General features: G+C 41.5%; 1 protein-coding gene across 2 annotated transcripts in view; it reads left to right on the plus strand.

The window, feature by feature from the left end:
• The window catches only part of LOC119660231 (estradiol 17-beta-dehydrogenase 11), a 204,797-nt gene that overhangs the window by 150,936 nt on the left and 30,720 nt on the right, over nucleotides 1–23,141 (plus strand). For both annotated transcript variants that reach the window (XM_038068691.1, XM_038068682.1), the window contains exons 2-3: nucleotides 5,736–5,889; nucleotides 20,344–20,468. In XM_038068691.1, the coding sequence (XP_037924619.1) occupies nucleotides 5,736–5,889; nucleotides 20,344–20,468 (279 nt within the window). The remainder of the gene's footprint in view (nucleotides 1–5,735; nucleotides 5,890–20,343; nucleotides 20,469–23,141) is intronic.

Raw genomic sequence — 23,141 nt, forward strand, 5'->3', positions numbered from 1 at the left:
ATCCTCACCAAATGTGCCTCCATAATATGTCCTATGATAATAGCTATCAGTTTCTCCGGAATGTTCCTTCTGCGTAAAGCACTCCAGGGACACTTCCTGCTCACACCCTCGAAGCTTTTCTTGAAATCGATGAAAAGCAGATGATCCGTAGGCTGCTATCAATACAGGATCCAGAACGGTAACCAATCAATCAAGCTTTCTACAGGACCCTGATGCGTTCCAGGATTATTTTAACTATTATCTTTGCAACGGTGGGGAGCACGCAGATACCCCTGTAATTGTTCTACTCTAAACTACTGTTCTACGGTCTAATCTTGACGATCATTCTCTTTCCCACTTTTTAGGAAAGGTCTCGGAGTCCCAAAATTTCCGTACGAGTGGAAGTAGTAGAGACTCTGTAAGCGCAGCAATAAGTGACTCTGCGGATAAACCTTCGGCTTCACTGTGGGGTGCAACCAGGGCAGGGCCGTTCTTGTTTAGCAGTAACGTCTTTTCACAGCTACAAAAGAGCTGAAAGTGCTATTTCTGTTCAATTTTATTTGTACATCTATTGCATAAGGCGATTTCATGCCAGATTTGAATTCGGCCGACAAGTCACCATTTTGTATTCGTTCAGCCAAGTGTCTATTTTGACCTGCATATGGAAGATCCTTGTTTTCCGTGATCATCAACGCATCTGGCCGTCCGCTTTTCTGCAACATTTTTCTGTTTTCCATAATAGTCTAAGTGCAGGACAATGCAATAAGTGGCAAGATATATTCAACCTCTCTCTCTGTCACGCGTAATTTAGGCGGAAACCGCTTCACATATTGATACCATGAGACGTATGACACTTCCCTTGAGGTCGCCGCTTGCATAATTAAAAATTGATTTTAAGGGGCTCTCCCTCCCCCCCTGGGAATTAGAAAATGGAAGGTTATGATTAGTATTTTTTGAAGGCGGCATTATTGTTGACAGTAGTTGTATGGGAGGGGGTGAGCGGTTTAAGAAGTACTATTTAAGGAGAGGTCCATTTTCCGAACCCCCCGAAAAAATTCGAATAAAATCGTGATAATGATCCCATATAAAATCTACATCTCATTCCTTTATCTCCTCAAACTATAATATATCACCATATTTCATTATAAATTTGCTGGATACCTTCCTTAATTTCGCGCAGAAGCGGGAAATAAACAAAAGTGGACACAGACACCCATATTGAATTGGGTCTATTTTTCGATCTTACTTTTCGGTGAAGGGCGGTCACAATTAAGCTTGACCCAACTGTCAAAAATTAGTATTATATGTTTTAGTATCATGGTTGGGCACAAAGGACCATCGAATGGCTAACGACTACTTGCATGCTCTTTTATGATACGGCATACCGTGGCGAAATTGTTGCTATTTTTTGCAATTTTGGTTTTCCTCACCAACAACTCTCCGTCTTTTGTCACGGCACTGATGCTGCACAACTGGTACTTTGTCATTGTAACGGAAATCCACTGCATCACGCTCATCTTCGCTCGCAGCCATTGTTAGAGCTCTCTACTCCTTTATCAATCCGCTATCACGTTTGCGCGGTCAACTAGGTCCTGAAACGTACTTTTTGGAATGCCGCCGATAACTTCGTCCGTATCGGTGACAAAGGCACTTTTGATGTGACCTAGTGGTAGTCAATATTTCTGTGTAGCTTGTTTAAAGTTTAAGCTGTTTGCGCAGCAAGGAAATTTTCCTCTTTTATTATGGTCAATAAGCCCATGTCTACTCATTACGTGTTCGAGCAAGGTATTGTCAAGTGCTAATATTCAGATCACTGAATAGGATGAAAAGGTTTGTCTTAGCATGCCTTTCCAGGTATGCGTGAATAAATTAAAATTAAAAATTCGAATCTTTCCTTTTGCTTTACCACTTTGTTTTCTTTTCTGTTTCTCTTTCGACGTCCATTTGTTGCTTTCCGTAGTGCCAGGATTGGAATGTCCAGAGAAATCTGAAATCATAATTTTAACGTCTCTCGTCTCAGAGTAACTCGTGCTCTGTATATTTGTAGAAAGAATAGATTTTTTTAGTGGAGCAAAAAGGAAAAGATTCTATTAAAAATTGTCGCTTTAATCAAACGCTCAATGAAGGTTTTGCTATTATTCATAGAAAGCATGCTCTTCTTCTCAAGCAGATATTTTTGTTGGTGCATAGCACTGCTCATTTGTGGTGCATTTTAGTCTAGTCCGGAATTTCGTAATCGTCCGGTTTCCTGGAGTTTCTTAGTCAGCCAAAAAATGAAACATGTTGTTATCGGCTTTGAAAACATAAGCGAACAGCTAAACACTCGGCACTTCCGAGGTAAATTTAGAAAAATAAGCCCCTTCCGAGGAGGAAAATCAAAGAAGGGTACCTTTACAAGGCAGTAAAACGAACCTTCGAAACCTGCCTCAGGTATGATATCAAAATCATACGTGCAGATTTTAACAGCCAAGTAGGGATGAAGCCCGGGTTCAGACGATACTTCGGCTTTCATAGTTTACAAAAAGATACAAATAACAAGTCGGGAAACCGGAAGCTAGGCGCTTCAGGTATGAAAGGGTTTTGTGTATTTCTTTTATAAAGAGATTTGGGTGTGCATTTGTCCCATTAGCATGTAGCACGTAAAATATGCATATATTATATGAAAATAGCCACTTTCAAGTGATATTGACATTCATAGTCTTGAATTTGCAGAGGAGCGCAGATTTGACCTAGTATAACTTTGTTAGTAGTAGTGCGATTTTCACCAAATTTGGCAGGATCATGATCTATACTGTAGCCTGTATTGTTGCAAAATTTTGTGATTCTAGGGTGAACTTAAGGGGGGTTTTCCTGTCAATTACTAAAAATTATAGTAATGTACTATTATTAACTTTATTTGAACAGGTATCGACATGGAGGGTATTTCGGAGCCTAGGCACCATATAGTGGCAGCTCCCTGATTTTTTCCAGATTTTTCGGGTTGGTGGTTCCCGAGAATGGGTTCGTTAAAGAAATGACTACTTTCAACCCCCCACACTCACCACCTTTTCAGCAAAAGTCAAAAGTAATACCGGCTTCGAAAAGTACTAACCGAGACCTTTAATTTGATACCCCACATGACTATATTTGATAAAAAAAAAATGTACACCCCCCTTTTGCATGTATGGGGACCCCCCCTTAAATTCGTCGTAAGAGGATGTAACTCACTATATGTGTGAGCATTCACAGTTCCCACCTTTCTACCAAATTTGGTGTCAATCGCTATAACCGTCTCCGAGAAAAATGCGTGTGACGGACAGATAGACAGACAGACAGACAGACAGACGGACGGACGGACGGACAGACAGACAGACAGTAAGCCGATTTTAATAAGGTTTTGTTTTACAAACAAAACCTTAAAAACGGACTGCGGACTATTCAATTAGCACTGTTACACGAAATAGTTGTTGGAAGTAGCTAATTTACGCGGAATGCAGTCCACAAACAAACGTGGGTCTCCCCAGACGGGACCAGTTTTAACCCAATAGACCACGTGCCAATCGAGCGCCGCCATCTTTCAGCCTTGACAAATGTATAACATATAGGGGGCTAAGGCTCGGATCACTATCTCGTTGGCATGGTGCTGCGGGCTCGAATAACAATACTGCCTAAAATCGCCTCTGATAATCAGGTGAGGCTTAACGGCTTCAGTGTTAACACATAAAAGGGGGAAATGGATGCCGCAATAACCGGATCCAACAGAAGTTCTGCAGATGAAGCGTCGACAACTGCTCTTCATAATCATCTGAAAAACGTTACCATTTATACGGCTACAAAAATACTTGGCCCCAGTTGCAAGAAAATCGGAAAGGCGAGGTCCGAAGATGAATGAAAACTACTAACGGAACGGGAGAATGCTGCATACCAAGTAATGTTCCACTCTCATAGAACAAGAAAACGCGCAGAGATCTACCACCAACTTCGTCGAGCGAAAAACGACTTTTCAGACGGAAGAAAGAAACGTGAGACAACCAAAAAGTCTGCAAAGTCGAAAAGTACTCAGGGCAACCGCACCAGGCGCTAAAGTTTTACCAAGAAGTCAACAGAAGCCTTATACATCTCGATGCTTATCCTGCCGAGACAAAGACGCAATTTACAACTGGGAGAGATGTGTTGAATATTTTGATGCTCAACAACCAGAATATAGGCGAGTTGGGGCTCTCGACTACTGAAGACAACGGAATAATACCAGTGTGCAATACATCGGCAAAATCATAATTTGCCGGAAGCCGGCGGAATTACAACTGAACTAGTTAAATTTGAAAGCGACCAATTAAGATTGACTAAGCTGACCCTGACAAATGCGGGAGACCCGATAATAACATCAAAGTCACTCTCGTACACCCTTTTTAGCCCTGGAAAAAGTGTTTCGTGGTGAAGGGCTGAATGTGAGAGGCACCATCCCCTTCAAGTCCCCCCTGGTGGCCAATGCTGTCGATACCTTCATGGGAAGAACAATCAGAGATGGACAAACTGCCTTCATTCATATCGAGAAGGCAAGACGAAAAATGTCCGGGATAGCTTTGTGGTTAGAGCAAAAGGGTGTCGTACGGAAGTTCGCGGTTCAAATGTCACTGTTGGCAGTGGGATTTGTATGGTGATTTGACGTCGGACACCAGTTGATTTAGCTGTGAATGAGTATCTGAGTCAAATCAGTGTAATAATCTTGGGCGAGCGCAATGCTGACCACATTGCCTCCTATAGGATACTGTAATCCTATAGTGTACCGTGGCGGTCTTGAATGAAGGGCTCTAACACACTTCAAGGCCCTGATCCAAATGGATTGTTGCGCCAACGATTATTATCATTAAGACGAAATATACGGTGGCAACATCAGGATCAAAACTAAAGAGGCAAGAACATCAAATGAGCCAAATAGGAACAATAGAGATAAGTATAATTATTTTGAGACCGTTGTTAATTTCTCTTATCTAGAGTCGAAAATCACAACCGATAACGGCTGGGATGATGAAATTCGCACATTCGCAATACCAATTGTAGAAAAAGAAGACATGACAAACCCTGCATCGGATAGAGCGTTAACGTAGGCCTGCACTCTAGACAGTTTTTAGGGATATCGAATTGGTGGACCTCGGCGCAAAACCGGAATGGCTTGAGCTTCTTATTATGAAATGAACAGAATCTTGCCTTATCTGCCGGAAGTGATTCTAGGGTCTTTCCATAATCTATAAATTGTTCTCTTTCTAATTTTCCATTACCAGTCTTGAAATTGATTCCAGATTGTATCAAAGATGATTTTTGATGCCAAAGTCAATGAAAGCATTCCGATAATTGATACCCACTTGTTAACTGACTTTATCAACGGATAGCTGCTGGTCACCTGCGTTGAGGTATATCATCTGCTTGGATGTTTTTTTCCGTAGGATTGGATTTGGGTTGTCGTCTATGATTTACGTGTTGTATATGTTGTACACTTAGGTTCGAGATCAGATACATTCATCGGGTTGTGCCTTGGGCCAAATTTTTGATAGTCTGACGCCGTTTTTGGTTTGGCACTTTGGTGGACTAAATGCTCGTCCGTTAATTCTACATTCTTTCAAGCCTCCTTGGCACTTGTTTTAAAGAGCATATACAGTATACAAAATTCGTAGATTTTTATGTAGAAGGGAAATTAATAAAAAAAATATAATATAATAAATTTGATGTAAAGGAATTTAAACTTTGATGATAATAAACTCTTTTAATGTTTCTTACAGGATCTCTACTATATGGCCTTAGGTTACCCTGAAAAGGACCTTAAAAATGACATAGCTTTAGTGACAGGTGGTGGCAGTGGAATTGGACGATTACTAGCGACCCGTCTATCTAAAATGGGTACAAAAGTTGTTATTTGGGATATCAATCAACAAGGTAAGTTCACAAAGAGATGTTAAGTAGTTAGCGATCTTCGCAAATTTTACTACTGCCTTGAGTATTACAGAGTTCAAAGCAATATTTGATAGTTTAGTGGGTAGCATAAGTGTAAACGCAAATATTTCTGATCAATATTTGAGCCATTGACACGGTGAGAAATATGGGCATTTTGGGTATGGAATGCGCGCGGTTTTGGAGGTTGATTTGCATGTACGAATTTGAATATTCACTGGTTTATCTCAAATTACCTAACCCGGAGTTCAATGTTTAATTTACATCTGCTGGTAATATTATGCAATTGTTTTGAACTAAAATTAGTCAATGATGTCACTATTCTGAATTGTACCCTTGTTTTTAATCAAACCAGAAAGGCAACCAGACGAATAATGTTGAGCAGGACATGTTCAAATTTATGAGTCTTACAATCAAATCAAATTCTCTTCTTAATCTTTCTGGGCAATTGATCCACATTTATAAACGTGTTATTATACAACATTATTGAGTCTTCAAATTGGCTGCCTCATCTTTATTGGATTGATCAATTAGCTATTATTAGATCATCGTAAAAGTGCAAGATAAAGTAAATAAGGACTGGCGTTACTAATGGCCAGGAATAATTTATGTACACATTTCACCAGTGTATTCGCTTTATGTTCATGATTTGTGAGTTTCAATTTACTTTTATGTAAATGCAATGGAGTAGTTTAAGCAATATTTTGAGATGAAGCGAGTGGAACTGATGGCTTAGTAATTTAGATATTTTCGAAGCATTATGGAGAAAGGAACATTTGGCCCCTCGAACACCGTATGATATATTTAAACTAATAAATAATTCTATCTATCCTTTAATTTGAACTAGAAAGCAAAAGTTCAAGAAACAGAAACTCATATATATCTAATTGTTTCCAAGTGATTTTCTTACTTATATATTGCCTTCTCAGCCTTCAGCCTTCTCAAAGTCTTCCCTAGAAGTCTACCCCCTTTCCTCTACCGTTCTGGGTCGCCAGTCGCCCGTTCTCAGATAGTGGATCCCATATCATGGCTTTGCATATAATGAAATTATCGCTATTTCTTAAAATGTGACCTATCCACTGCCAGTTCCGCCTTCAACACATTAACCGACACAGTTCTTCGGTCGAGTCGGGTTTCGGTCGATATAATTCATGCCCATGTCGGATTTATGAATTTATATACTACAATATACAGCAGCAAACAACTGTGGCCACCTTCGGTCACGCTACTTCGCTACGCAAAGGTGAGGCAGCGTTTTATGAGTTTGCGTTGCCTTGAAGTGAAAATTATCAGCGAATTTTTGGAAAGTTGGGTATTCGCACAAAAAATAATGATCCGTGCACTAGCAGGAGGGAGTAAGCAGTTCGAAGAAAATTAGAACTGTCTGCTTGATAGGACCATTTCTCACTTAAATGACCAAATTAGAAACCGGAGGTTTGGCACTCCAGGTGTATTTCTTGTCTAAGTATATTTTTAATGCGTCGACGTTGATGGATGCCTTCAATGACCAAGGATCCGAAGTGGAAATGAACCCGCTCTCTCTTGATCAAGCTTTCAAAGTGTTGTTTAATAGGTTTTAGGATTATACGTTTCCAGAATTTCCGTACGAGTGTATACTTCTGAAATCATTGCTTTTTGCGGTATTTCCTTCCTTACCAGCACAATAACAAATTCGGTTTTGCCGGGATTTCGTTTGATATCGGAGTTCGAGCGTGCCATCACTCACAGCGGTTAAGAGATCCTTCAACCCCTTTCGTTCACCGATCCTCCCCATGATTCCATAGTCAGCCAGATCATATGATGCTCCTTCGGGACACGGCATGTGTCAACACCCAAGAAAAGAGCATTTTTGATGGCAGTCTAATGGTCATAGATATTCTCAGGCGGGTTACTTACTGTATCTGCTAGAGAGCAAAATAGCTCTCCCTGTGTTGAGCAATTGTTGGGTCTTACAAGTGGTCTATAATGAACTTGACGAGAAGCAGCGCTCCAATCCTGCAAGAAGCGGCGAACGCAACATGCAAGCGAAGGTAAGCAACTATCGAATGGTGATCTCTTTCGAGGACGATGTCAGCACCCATATGAGAGTATGGCGATCATAAAGTGGTCAATTTGATTGCTTGTACGATGTCGGTTAGTTGAAAACCAATTGATGGCATGCTTTGGGCTAAACGATGTGTCAGCGATGATGAGGCGGTGTAGGTTGCAGAAATCCACAAACCTCTCATCAATATCAACACCGCCGCCCAGACCGTAATTCCCCATCACATATCCGTGTTGCCAGAGCCCACCCTGGCACACCGGATGCGCGTCTGATAGCAATTAGCTTTTCAAAGGACAAAAGAGAGTCCAACCATCTTACTTCGCTGAGGCCCAGAATATCCTGCTTATATAGTTGAAATTCCCAATCGTGTTGAAGAAAGCGTGCATTCTGAGGACAATCTCTACCGTTGTCGAGGACCGTGCGCACATTCCAAAAACCAGTTGTAGTCCGTTTTCCATAGTCAATGGTAGTAGCCATGTGTTTAGTCTCTATCCGAGGTTTTGTTAAAGTTTCGGTAGCAATAAAGTTTCGAAATATGCAGATTGCTAGCCCGCAAATTTCTACCTAATTTAATCGCCTCTTACGACAAGCTGGGATGACATAGAACGTATTCTTAAGCTCCAAGTTTCTAGTCACTTTTCCAAAAACATAACAATAAAACTAGGTAGTTGTTTAGGATATGCGGGATCCCAAGTCCACATTCACATGATGGTGAACCGGACTAAATGAGGAGCAACTTACTCCCACGTTTTCTAGTGCATGGATCCCTAGTTTGGAGCATAGCACCCCAAGCATTAAAAATCAAAAAATGACTAACAGATTCCACCTGTTGGCACTTTCGGTCACGCTGCTCCCAGGGCAGAGGTGAGGCAGCGTCTGATGAGTTGCCTCTGCCCTGGACGAAACCGTCAGTTCCAGACCTTTCATTAGGCACCTTACCTGACCATATGTAAAAAATCCCTCCTTTAAGTCAACATAGATGGATGTAGCTAATTGCATCTACGGACGTTCACAGTTTCACCTTCCGACCAAATTGTGTGTCAATCCGCTTAGCCTTTTTAAGGTTTTATTTTACAGAAAACCTTAAAAGACATATCTATATCGTTTATTGCATTCCTAGCGATGCATTTTCACATAGGCTTGAGAAAAGAGGGAAGGATAAGAATAAGGATAGGAAAGTTATTAATTAGGAAGGGTGTGTTATGAACAACTCCTGGTGGAGTAAGTTTTTAATGCAGAGGAAAGAGTACCAGGATCTGCAGGTGCCGTTTGCACGCTTTAAAGTCTTATGGTATTATTTAAATTGATCCAACCGAACATCTTTGTCTCCATTATCGCGTGTCGCGGTTCGTTATGTTTGATACTGCGGTAAATTTTGGGTTTGAGGCGTCGTGGATGAGTTGATAACAAATTACCGAGTTGCGTGGGACGATCATTCCACTTTTGGGCGAGTTGCTCGAGAGTAGCTTTGTTGTGAGACAATAGGAATATATAATGATATGCCTGCCATACTTCAGGGATCGCAGAAAAGTAATTTAATTGGGCACACAACTTCCTCAGGCACTAGGTGTTGTCACGAATAATACCAGATGAGTTTGTATTTACATGGTCAAACGTCATTTCTCGATTCAAAAAAGTAATTTTAGGAGGGCGTGTATTATGTTAGCAGTTTTGCTATTCTCGCAAACCCTATTAGGTTCATAGTTATTTTTAACAATGTCGCGAATACGATTTTCAACAATGCATTCAAAAACTATGGCATATGACAGCAAGCGAATGAGATGGTAATTTTAACAATAACAAAAAGGGAGTCCATTTTTTTCCATGTTAGAACGTCATGCTTTCTTGCTAGTCAGATGGTGGTCTACCTTGCCCAATAACCAGTTTGATGAAATTGCTGAGCCACAGTATTGGGTCCCAGCTCTTCGCTTTCTAGAGCTGAGCTGCAATGTCATCAGGTCGATTTCTTTGAGACTGACAAGTTGAATCATCCAAATGTGGGCAGCGGAGAATGCACTAGTTCTTCCATTGGTTTACATCTTCCAGTCTCTTGTAGAACGCAGATACCGATTCGCACCCCGATGAATTTTAAATAGCATAATCATATTTTCTGGGTAAGTTATGAGACCACGTGAAGTTTACCATAAATCAAATTTTGTCTCAGCATGGTTGCTTGTAACAAAGTTTAAATCCGGATACAGGCTTCAGTGGGGATTGCGACATCGTTCGAATAACCGTGAATGACAAAAGATCCAAGCCCTTCTCATTAATTCAATACTATATATGTCGCCAGTAAAAAGGAAAAGGTAATTTCATACTCCAAGTTGATTTCACCATCAGCGCAGTTTAATATCTGATAGAAAGCGGGTGCAAGCATGTGCTGCGAACAGTTTGGGACTTAATGAAATTACCAGGCTTCTCTCATGCACTAACGTTAATAGTTCGGCCCGCTTTCGGTCGAATTTCCTGAGATTTATCGCAATTAGTGGCGGAGCAGTCTCCATGCCCTCATCCAGAAAAGGTCTGGTACCTTCACAAAAAGTATCTTTCTGTTTTCGGTTTAGCGCTTTTTCTGTGATTCGTACTATCTAGTCAGCACGGGTCTGATTCTATGCCTTCATGTTCCGTTTTCTACAAGATTCAGGTAATTTCTTGTTACTCCTATTATGGAAGTTGTTGTACTTTTCTTTTCAGCTGATCTCGCTGTAAGCACTAAGTACAAGCTTTCCACTGAACATGTCACCCACAGATCAGTTTGTGGAGGCTAGGAATTTGGTGTCTCGCCTGCGACTAGATTGTTCAAACTCGTGGGTGGATTCGATATCTGTGACACTTAGAGAGTTTAGATTCTTAGGCTCTATATTAGTGTTTTGGATACTTTTAGATAGTAGTAAGCTTCTGCAAGTTACGATACAACGGTGAGAAAGTGCTTGAGTGGAGATCCTGTGAGAACAGTAAGCGGCTAAGTCGCAGTAAGGAGCCGTTTAAATTTGGCTTTGTGCTCGCAAATTCCAATCAACACATATGGTAGTATTCGTAAATATTATTATATTATATTATATTAGAATACGTAAGATGTAAAAAAATGGATACCAATTTGACAAGATATCAAGATTTATAGGTATTCTTTTGAAAGTGTTGTTTTTATTGTTTTAAGCTGGTCGTTTTTAGGGTTTTATTTGCTTCCTCTCGGTTCCTCCTTTCTTCCACGAACCTAGGAAATTGGAAGAACACGTACGCTGGGTCCTCTGGGACCCCGTTGCAGGTTGAACAATTAGGTGGGGTGTCCAATTTAAACCTGTACAGGTATTGACGGTATTCTCCATGGCCGGTGAGAAACTGGGTGAGATTACAAGTGATCTCCCCATGCTTTCTCTCCAGCCACTCCTTAATGGAAGAGATCAACCTGTAAGAACAACGACCCTTTTCTGACTGGTCCCATAGCTGTTGCCATCTGCTTATGGATCTGTCCCTTTCGGCTTTTTTCACCTGCAATAAGGGAGAGATGGACCTAGTGTTGTAAATGTTCATCATTTCGGTTGCCAAGATGTCAATTGGCATCACTCCCGAGATGACGAACGCTGTATCGTCTGAGACGGTCCTGAAGGCAAAACACACCCTTAAGGCTGTTCTTCTGTAAACCGTCCTCAGTTTATATGCATTGCCTAAAACCTGCAGCGCGTTTCCCCAAACTGAGACTGCATACAGCATGATAGAACTCATCACCCTGGCTATGAGCAGATTGCAAGTATCCCGCGGTCCTCCTGCATTCGGCATCATTCTTGCGAGAGCAATACTCGTGGTGGATACTTTTTTGCAAGTATGCTCTATGTGCTGCTTAAAATTGAGGTGATGGGTGATGAGGACCGCTTCCGTCCGTGCCAGTCCAGCACTCTCTAACCAAGCCTTAGCAACACTGATTGCTTCGCTTGAGTACAACTTAGCATCCTCGAGATGCTTTGCGACCAAAGCCAGTGCTATATCATCGGCGTAACCCACCACCGTGGCCTCCTCCGGAACCGGAAGGTTGAATACATCATTATACATGATGTTCCACAGTAGTGGGCCCAGTACAGAGCCCTGTGGGACACCCACGGAGACAACGTACTCCTTGGGTCCATCATCGATATTATACCAGAGTGTTCGCTCACGCAAATAGCTATCTATAATAGCAACAAGGTAGATGGAAACACCAATCGTCGTCAGAGACTTTCGTATAAGGTTCCGATTAGCCGAATTGAATGCATTCCTCACATCCAGGGTGACGACCACACAATATTTGCTGGTACGACCCTTTCCGTGAATTGCATTTTCGGCCAAGCCGGTAACCATTTTGATGGCACGAATGGTTGATCTGGCTTTACGGAACCCATACCGCCTATCTGAAAGGCCCCCTTGGCTCTCGACGACTGGGAGTAGTCTATTATAAATAACCCGCTCCAACGTTTTCCCTATAGTGTCAAGAAGACATATGGGTCTATAGGAGGACGGTTCCCCTGGAGGTTTGCCAGCCTTAGGCAACAGCACCAGCTTCTGCCGCTTCCACGGTGCAGGAAAGATTCCCTCGGACATGCACGTTTCGAGCAGCTCCGCGAACATATCCGGTCTACATTTGACGGCAAGTTTGAGGGCCTTATTCGATATGCCGTCCAGACCCAGGGCTTTGCTCTCGCCTATTTGGCTGCAGATCTCTAGCAGCTCGTCCCTGGTGACTGTCTATCTGTCTGTCACAAGCACTTTTCTCAGAAATTCCTATACCGATTGACAGGAAATTTGGTGAGAAGGTGGGAACTGTGGACCCCCAGACATGCAGTGAGTGATATCTTTCTAGGTTGAATTCAGGGGGGTCCCAATACATGTAAAAGGGGGGTGTACAATTTTTTTCACCGAATGTAGTCATGTAGGGTATCAAATGAAAGGTCTCGATTAGTACTTTTCGAAACCGTAGTTTTGAGATTTGTTAAAAAGGCGGGGAATGGGAGGAGTGGAAACTGATGATTTCTTTAACGGACCCATTTTCAGGAACTACTCAACCGAAAAATTTGAAAAAATTCAGCAAGCTGCCTCTATATGGTGCCCAGGCCTCAAAATACTCTCCATATCTATATCTATTCAAATTAAGTCAATAACAGTATATTACCATATTTTTGGGGAAATTAAGTAAAACACCCCTTACGTTTATTCCAGAGTTATAAAAGTTCGTAGTAGTATAAAATATAATATAAAGCATATCATCCCCAAGTTTGATCAAAATCATGCCGTTACCAAGAAAGTTACAGTACCTCAAAGTTGACTCTCCCCTGTAAATTTGCTGCAACTAAATACCAATATCACATTGAAGCGGGTTGACAGACATGCTAAATGCAAATACATAACGGGCTAGGTACACATGGAATAGTTTTACACCTAAATATACTCACAGAAGAAGCAAACAAAACTTTTCATACTTGGAGCGCCCAGCTTCCGGTTTTCCGACTTGTTTATGCTGTCGTTGCCACCAAGTATATATATTGTCTTGCTTTCATTAATATGCGGCCGAAGATCGCGTAGCAACCGCCTACTCGATCTGGATGGGGGCATATTATATATCTCGAATTGTTCTTCCCAATATCGTCAAAATAAACCAGTAATAGTAGCAGTCAGCATCACAAGTCACTTTTCCCAGTGCCAGGTTAGAAAGGATGCATCATAGGGCATCCTCCTGTCTTGGGCTCTTCTTTACGGTGAAAGGTCTCGATAGTAATCCTCCTGCTTTTAGCAACTTGGGCCCCACAATGAGGAAGTTCAGTCTAGTTAGTCTTACCGCTTTGGTCGGGATGCGGAATTATCCCATGGCCTGGTACAGTGTTACCCTGGTTATGCTAATATATGCAGCCTTTAAGTCGGCGAAGAGGTGGTAGGACTGATGGTCTCGTTGCCAGTCGTCAAGCATTGGTTCGTTGAACCACACCAATAAGAAGACAAGCTGCCTTGTCTTTGCCTCGGCAGGATCAGCATCGGGGTATATATGACTACATCCTTCCAGCTTGTTAATAAAACTTCCGCACCTGTCCGGTTGCTTCTATGATTGTTGGAGGAGATTCGATGTGGGGTTGTTATTCAACCCCGGAGCACGATGCTAACCAGATAATTATCAACCCTATATGCACTGGCCTCCATCAAGACTGAGGGGTGGATCCTTCGGTTAGCACGTGGTCTATTTTGCTGAAAGTGGTCCCATCTGAAGAGTCCTACGCTTGTTTGTAGACCTCTTTTTGAACAAATCTTCCAACAATAATTTCATGTAGCACTGCTAGTTGAATAATTCGCAATCCTTCGTTTATCATTGGTAGTTTTGTTTATGGAAGCCGGCGTATCGTCGACATCCCTACTTGACTATTAAACATCCCAGTACGAGTTTGATATCATCGTGTATGTATGCGAACAATAACGAGGCTTTTATTTCGAAATTTTGTCCTGTGTGCATGGCAGTTGGCATATATTTCCGAAGGAAAACTACTACTTATAGGATGGCTGCTATATTATCATATATGGTGCAATGGGTCTTCTCCAAGGTGGTCCTTGTTCAGTGAACCTCTTTCAACGCTGTGACATCAGACTTACAGTAGCAGGGTATCAGCTGCTGTGTAGGGAACGCACGCTTCGTGAGAAAATGCGCCAATTTTTTTTTGTCCGTTTTGTTTGAAGGGGACGTCATTTTAAATTCCATAAAAACAAATCATCCTCTTATTTATTTGCCTGAATTCTCTCCATTGAATATTAAATTCCAACTGTAATCAAAAGTTACGCATAAATCTACATACAATAAAAGTGTATCGAAATAAAACTGCACAGAGAATAATAAATGGGACGAAATTTTACCTTGGTGATAATATCATGCTGCGAATCGATAATCATTATAATTATTATCACTCGCCATTTTATCCTGTCCTTTGGCCAGGTATTCGCATACTCGCGAATACGGTGAGAAATGTTGTTGCACCCTGGAACCATGTACTAATGATCGAAACCATGAAACACTTCATCGAAAACTGGAACTGACATAAATTGATGAAAATGTGGAAAATCTCTTTTGGAGACCAATCCATTGTTGACTGATCATTTTGGAAGTCTGTGCAGCACGCCAGAAGTTGTCCCCTCGTTATAAGTGAGTAATTTACTACTTTTGCAGCGTGCAAGGTATGTACACGCCACTGGGACAGAATAATTGCATTAATTCGTCATTATATGCATCTGGGTGTATTGACGTAACTTTTCTTTTTTTAATGGGGCGTTATTATTATTTTCGTCGGAGATGTTAAACAAATTGAACGCTTTTTTGAAACAAGATTGATGGAGTCCCTTTTTTAAGCAGAATTAAATATAGGTACCATAATCCAATTTCTGTGAAAAGCGTAAAATTTTAACATACATTTGTGGTTACAACTCAATTAATTATGCATTTATACCAGAAGTTTTAATCAAGACAGTGTCATGTTGTGTGATTTTATCGTTAAATTGTTTATTAGTATGTCGATTCGATCCATCTTACCCAATTTTAATATTCCTTTAATTTCATATCAATTTATTATATAAGGAAAGAAAGGCAAGCAAACTGTTGCATCTGCGCTTTAGATTTTATAAATATTTGCGATATACAACCATAAGTTGTCCCCACACAAACATATTTGATAAACCATTAATTCATTCTCAATTGCCGGGATGCAAAACTCTGGCTAATTTAGCTCCTCGATTGCTTTGTTGAGAACAGCAACACACCATTGACAAGAATGCACCAAAGTTTCAATATTGAATAAGTCGCAATACCGGAACCTCGGCGCTTCGGATATAAAGGTTTTGTGCTAATCTTATGTGGGCAACTCTCTAGGCACGTTTTTTCATTCGTTAATAGCAAATCCGGCATCCACATATTCGCCAAACCTCAACAAACCCTCGCAAATGCACGGATGGACCGCTTGGATTGCCTTGTGTAGGCTCGCAAGCGCTTTTCACCGATCCGTTCGAGTGCCAGTATTTTGGACAAATTAGTTTCCCTGCACAATGCAACGATGACTCACTTGAAAGCATGTGGACTGCGATGTTTGATATCCAAACGTTTATAGAGGATTGGCATTGGAATGCGAAATATTCATTCATATATTGCTAACTCATATACATGCACATGTCTGCCCCCACGAATTGATACTCATATACAAATAATAATGGAAATGCAATACTTTGACTTTCTACAACTTTGTTAATAATAGGTTCGGTTGGGATAGGTTCTGAGAACGAAAGCTGTTTCATTGTGAGCTCTCAACCCCCTATATTTCATTCAATATCGGAAATAAGGATTTTTCGAAAAGTACTAATCGAGCCCTTTCATTGGATACCCCACATGACCATCTTCGGTAAAAAAAAGTTACACCCCCCACCCACGCCTTCTCATCAAATTTCGTGGCACCGTTTTTGAGTAAACCTAGTGGAAAGACAGACAGACAAGCAGCTGCACAGACGGGCAGACGGACTGTAATTGTCCCCTGTGGTCTCGTGGACTTAACCCTACGGTCTTATTAGGACGTGCATAACGGTCCCAGCCTATATTGAGTGCATGGCTCAGTTTATTCATACTCTTGGATGCCTAAATCTCTATCCAACTAAAGAGTACTGTACCCGTGTTGAAACGTAACACCATACCGTGGCTCAAAATCTCTGTTCCCTTGAATGTGATCGGAACCCTCATGAAACTTCCACTGGGAAGCCAACCGCCAAAACCGTGCTCAACGCATATAAGACAGGAATTCTCCTGAGACTTGTGAATTCCCGGTTCCCATTATATCAGTATAACCCTTGTAAGGTTTCGTGATCAACTGCCATTTTAGGTGAGCCCCTATGCAGGCTCGGGTCTGATCTCCCTAATAGGCCTTTGGAGCATTCGCCTACTGCATCACGGCTAGCAAGCCAAAGTGAATACAGCGTTTCCCAGCACTTTGGTTTGTGACGCTGACGCTGCTACCATGTATATCGTCTTCCCGTGCAGCCCAAAATCGCGTGCCGCTCGATCTGGATGAAGGCAGTTTGTACGTCTCTGGTCGGTCTTCCCATGGTGTAGATATCGTCAGGGTAGGGCAGTAGTTGGGTGAACTTGAAGGGGACGGTGCCTCTTGCATTAACATCTACATAGCGCACCACTTTTTCAAGGGCCAGGTTAAAGAGGACCCATGAGCATCCCCTTGTCTTAGACTGTTGTTGATTTTGAATGGTCTGGAACGTGATCCGACTGGCCTTGCGCATTGGTTACGGTCAGCCTAATAAGTCCGAACTCCCTGATGGCCATGTACAATTTTTCCCTGGCTGTGCTATCATAGGGGGTTTTTAAAGTCGATGAAAAAATGGTGCAACTGATGGCAATGTTCCAACAGTTCTTCCATCGCTTGCCGTAGAGAGAAAATTTGATCTGTTACTGATTAGCCTGGAGTGAGGCCTCTTTGGTATGGGCCGATGATATTCTGGGCGAACGGGGCTATCCGGCCTGGCAAGATAGCGAACAACATCTTATCGACGGTACTCAGCAACGTAATACCTCAATAATTGCTGCATTGTGTGATACCTCCCTTTTATGTATGGGACAGATAATGAGCATAGATTGATGAACCGCTTGGTGTAGTCGGTCGCCTTCATATTTAACCAGTTGGGCTGAAACCCCATCGGCTTCTGACGATTTATTGGTTTTAAGCCCAGGAAACACACGGCCTGTTTCTCCTATACTCGGTGGTGGCAGAATTTGTCCGTCGTATTCAGTTTGCGGGACCTCCAACTCGCTAATATTCTGGTTGATGAGCAGTTCATCAGAATAGTCAACTTATCCCTCCAATGTGCCCATTCTGCCGGATGTCAGATTTCCCTCTTTGCCTCGGCAGAATGAGCAACGAGCTGTACAGAGCTACATCCTGTTGACTTCTTCGTAAAACTTCCTTCCCTGGTGCGGTTTTTCCTTGTACTTCTCGAGTTCACAGATTGTTGGTTCTCCCAGGCTTCCTTTTTCAGCATGTGAAGCCACACGGCGGAATTCGAGATAGATCTCTGTGCGTGCCCGCGTTCTTTGGGAGTTCATATTTCCCCATTATACAGCATTCCTCCATTCCGTTCCTAGCTTACATTCATCGTCGAACCAGCTGTCCCCACTTCTCTTACGGCTGGGGCCAAGTATGTTTGTGGCCGAGCCAATGATAACGCTATTCAGGTAATTGTGAAGATCATTTGTTGATGCTTCATTTACAGGATCTCTATTGACTGCGCCTATTTGCGGCATATAGTTCCCCTTTATGGATGTTACGGAGGGTTGTGCCGTGGATGGCTTCAGTGTTAACTCTCACCTGTTGTCAGAGGGGACTCTTGGTGTTGTTATTCGAGCGTCTAGCACCATGCCAGCGAGATAGTGATCCAAGTCTATATTGGCCCCCTTATATATTCTGACGTTCATCAAGGCGGAGAGGTGGCGGCGTTCAATCAACATGTGATCAATTTGGTTCAAAGCGGTCCCGTCTGGAAAGGCTCACGTTTGTTTGTGGACCGCTTTCCGCGCAAACTAGGTACTTCCTGCTGCTTGCTGCACTGCGTGATATCCCCCTTTTTATGTATGAGACAGATAATGCGACGTTGCCAGTCGTTAGGCATTGATTCGGTGTCCTATACTTTGGGCATCAGTTGATGAACCACTTGGTGTAATTGGTCGCTTCCGCACTTAGCCAGTTCGGCTTTAATTCCATCGGCTCCTGGCGACTTCAGTTCATCAAAATACTCAACCCATCGCCCCAATAAGCTCATTCTGTCGGAAATCAGATTTCCCTCTTTATCTCGGAGGGATGAGCATCGAGGTGTATAATGCTTCATCCTGCTGACTTTTTGGTAATATTTCCGTGCCTCGTGTGGTTGCTCCCTGTAGTTTTCTAGTTCACAGACTTGTTGGTTCCCCCAGGCTTCCTTTTTCCGTCTGTGAAGTCGCTTCTCTGCTCGACGGAGTTCGTGATAAGTCTCTGCGCGTGTCCGCGTTCTTTGAGAATGCAACATTACTCGGTATGCGGCATTCTTCCGTTCCGTTGCTAGGTTACATTCATCGTTAAACCAGCCGTTCTGCCTTTTCTTGCGGCTGGGGCCAAGTATGTTTGTAGCCGTATCAATGATGACGTTGTCCAGATGGTTGTGAAGATCATTTGTTGATGCTTCATCTCCAGGATTTCTGTTGACTGCGGTTATTGCGGCATCCATTTCGCCCTTAAAGATGTTGCGGAGGGCTGTGTTGTGAATGGCTTCAGTATTCACTACCACATGATTGTCACTATGCCAGCGAGATAGTGGTCCGAGTCTATATTGGCCCCCTATAGGTTCTGACATTCATCAAAGCTGAGAGGTGGCGGCGTTCAATCAACATGTGGTCAATTTGGTTGAAAGTGGTCCCATCTGGAGAGGCCTACGTATGTTTGTGAAGCGCTTTTCGCACAAACCAGGTACTTCCAACAACCATCTCGTGCGACACTTCTAACTGAATAATCCGCAGTCCGTTATCATTGGTATCCCTCTGTAAGCTATGGGAGCCGACGTATCGCCTGAATAGGGGCCCCGTCCCTACTTGACTGTTGAAATCTCCAAGTATGATTTTGATATCAGACTTGGGGCAGGCCTCGAGGGTCCGCTCAACTGCCTCGTAGAAAGTATCCTTCTCCAACTCTGCAGTCTCCTCGGTAGGGGCGTGAACGTTAATGAGGCTTATATTTCTAAACTTGCCTCGCAAACGCAGAGTGCAAAGCTGTTGGTTTATGTTTTCAAAGCCGATAACAGCAAGTTTCATTTTTTCGCTGACTAAGAAACCTACTCCGAGCACATGGTTTACTGGTTCATGGGAAATATACGCAGGAAATAACAAATGTACTTGTGTTGAGCTGAGAAATGCGTAAGGTAACACAGTCGTAACGAGAAGGATAGCAGCAAAAGATAGGTTCGGCAGAGAAGGATGATTTTATAGTGATGAAAACTCCCTACCTGTTACCCTACTTAAAGCTGAGCTATCTTTGCAGGGGAAGATGGAGGATCACAGAAACTAAAAAGTTATCATTCAGGAAGGTTTCAGAACTGTATTTGGCATTTCGCTGGTAAGCCAAGATAGATAGATTGAAACGCAATAGGTTGAGTGGTGGTCGCATTCAGATTTTGAAAGGGTAGCTGGAAGCTAATGAACAAGTCGCTTATGTTTATGTTATATTCGGCGAGATAGGCGGAATCAAAAATTTCCACGCCAAAAAGGCAAACCGATGAACTCTTTGGTGTGTGCACGTATTGAAAATCTATTGGAAAATTTCTAATTATTCATAATTTACATTTCAATGATATCAAATGATATTAATTTTTACTTGTTTCAGGCATTAACGAAACAGTCGATATTGTACAATCTACGGGCGGCTATTGCAAGGGTTACGTTGTGGACATATCAAAGAAAGAGGACGTGTACAAGGCAGCTGACCAAGTTCGGAGAGATGTTGGTGATGTGAGTAAAATCTAATTTAAATGAATTTGCAATACGGATAGTGTGATATACATTTTTTATTAAATGGAAATTATGAAATTCATTTTTAAGGTTTTGTGTGAAACAAAACCTTATTAGAATGGTGACGGTGTCTGTCTGTCCGTCTGTCCGTCTGTCTGTCTGTCTGTCTGTCTGTCTGTCTGTCTGTCTGTCTGTCACACCCGATTTATTCGGAAACGGCTAGACCGATTGTCACGAAAATTGGTGAGAGTATGTAATCTGGTGATCCCTTTACATGCAGTAAGTGGCGCCATCTTGCGTTAAGTTTAAGGGGGGGCTCTCCGTACATGTGAATGGAGGGTGCAAATTTTTTTTTTACAGAATGTAGCCAAGTAGGGTATCAAATGAAAGGTCTCAATTAGTACTTTTCGAATCTGGTTCAATATTTGATATTAGATGAAACATAGGGGAGTAAGGGTTGAAAATATGACCCACAAAAAGTGTAACAGGTCTCGTTCTCAGAACCTATCCAACCGAAAAATCTGGAAAAAATCACAGTGGTGCACCTCTACGAAATCTAGGCCTCAAAATATATCCGGTTCCGATATCTGCACAAATAAAGTTAATAATAGTATATTTCCACATTTTAGAAATTTACCCGGCACCCCCCTTGTGTTCATCCCACAAGTACAAAATTTGGCATGCGTATAATGAAGAACATAGTGCACAATTTGATCAAGTTTGAAGAAAATCAAACTATTATTAACAAAGTTATAGGGGGTAAAACTTTACAATTTTTTGTGAATTTCGTGCACTCTACAACCCGCATGACGTCATCATCACATATCAATTCGTCAATACCACAACGAAATGAATTCTTATGAATTGGGTCGCAGACAATTATTTTGTTTTAGTTTTTTAGTTATTTGTCAACCAGACATGTGTGTATGTAGGTATATAATATATGCGTGCTAATGAACTTTGCGGCTAGTGCCTAATTCAGATAGATATAAGACGTAAATCGGAAATATGGGTACGATAAATTTAGATACGTGCATATATGTGTACAGCAGGTAATAGGCAGTTTGTTTGTTTAGGGTGAGCGTGATATCTATGGCTCTAATATGTACGTATGTCTCGTAGTTTGGAAAAATATGAAGGATTATGTTGGATTTGTAGCTATATACGGACAGAGAAATGTGCGTCTCTTACATAAGATGAACACAAAACCTTTATACCCGAAGCGCGAGCTTCCGGTATTCCGACTTGTTTATGAAGTGGCGCTCTGATCACGGTTGAAATTTTCCACTGCATGGTCAAAATACTGACTTCTTTATGAAATACGCGGCAAATCTGAGTGCAAATTCTGCAGAAAATTAAGTGCTTTATCAGCGTGTCAATAAATTTCCGACATTTTTTCCGCAATCCATCATTGGATTTTTGCTTATCAAGTTCAATCTCTTCTTCTTCTGGAATAATCAATTTATTCATGTCATCAGATTACACTTAAAGTTGAGTCCACATCATGTCCAAAAACTTCTTTTTGTGAATTATTTACAAAATTTATGTTATTAAGTTTGCAAAGTGTGTAGTAAGTATTTATCGTCTCTTACGAGACGTGTCAATATCCATATCAATTTATGAATTAAAACACGTGAATAGAGTGACGAAGCAAATCCCAAATGAAATGCAAATAAATCAAAATAAAAATATTATAAATGTATCAGAAATTCCGCGCCGTAATCACTTACTCCGACATTACCGGCTACAATAGAGTTATTGGTCATATATTTACATAATAATATGAACATGCACTTTCATAAATATTAAGGTGTTCGCGCCAACCTAATTTAGCTATAATCTCAGATGGAATTTAAGACTTATTATAGTGCATCGACATTTTTGAAGTGCCAATGGTTTATTACGTTGATTTTGACGAGTCGCCGTAAGTACAGGGTTTTGACAGCTTATGTGATTGAACTTCTGGTAATTTTCTGCATTGCACACGCGAGCAATGTTATAACCCTCAAGTAATTCCAAAAGTTTAAAGTGCAAACAGTTGATTGGGATTCAAAGTTTTTTGGTCAGACCGCACTTTTTTGGTTTTCGCTTTCAAGATCTTTTCAAGTTCAGCTTCAGGGAGTATGCGGAACATAATCCGTTGGTTGGTTATTCCGTGTTTTCATTGTGCTCACGTGAAGTCTATACTACAATGCCGATGGTCGTTGAGGGAAATTTATACTTAGATCAATGATTTAGTGGGAATTAATCGGAAGTTTGATATATTGATAGATAGGGACAGTGTTACAGTTGAATTACCTTCTTGAGAGCGTCATATTAATTTCTTATTTTACCGACAGCTTTTTGGTACCTGTTATTTTCGAAGTAACATTTATTATTCAAATGGTTTCCGATAACACTATTTTAACAATGTAACTGTTATGAGCTTTTGCGGGAAACCCGCTTGCAGACCTTCAATATTTTTGTTTGATGAAGTCGGTGGAGATTTTGTTGGACAGCGAATATCTTTTGTAATAATGTGTATGCTCATTGGCGTCATCCAAACTTCTTGCGGCATTTCATTCCGTCTCGAGGTTACCTTCCGTGTATACGAGAAATTTACCAGGAAACTTCATCTTGGACCCATGACGTTAATATATTATTCAGATCCGATCAGTGAGCTTTCAGTTCAAA

The sequence above is a fragment of the Hermetia illucens genome, chromosome 1 (genome assembly GCF_905115235.1).
Source record: "Hermetia illucens chromosome 1, iHerIll2.2.curated.20191125, whole genome shotgun sequence".
NCBI lineage: Eukaryota > Metazoa > Arthropoda > Insecta > Diptera > Stratiomyidae > Hermetia > Hermetia illucens.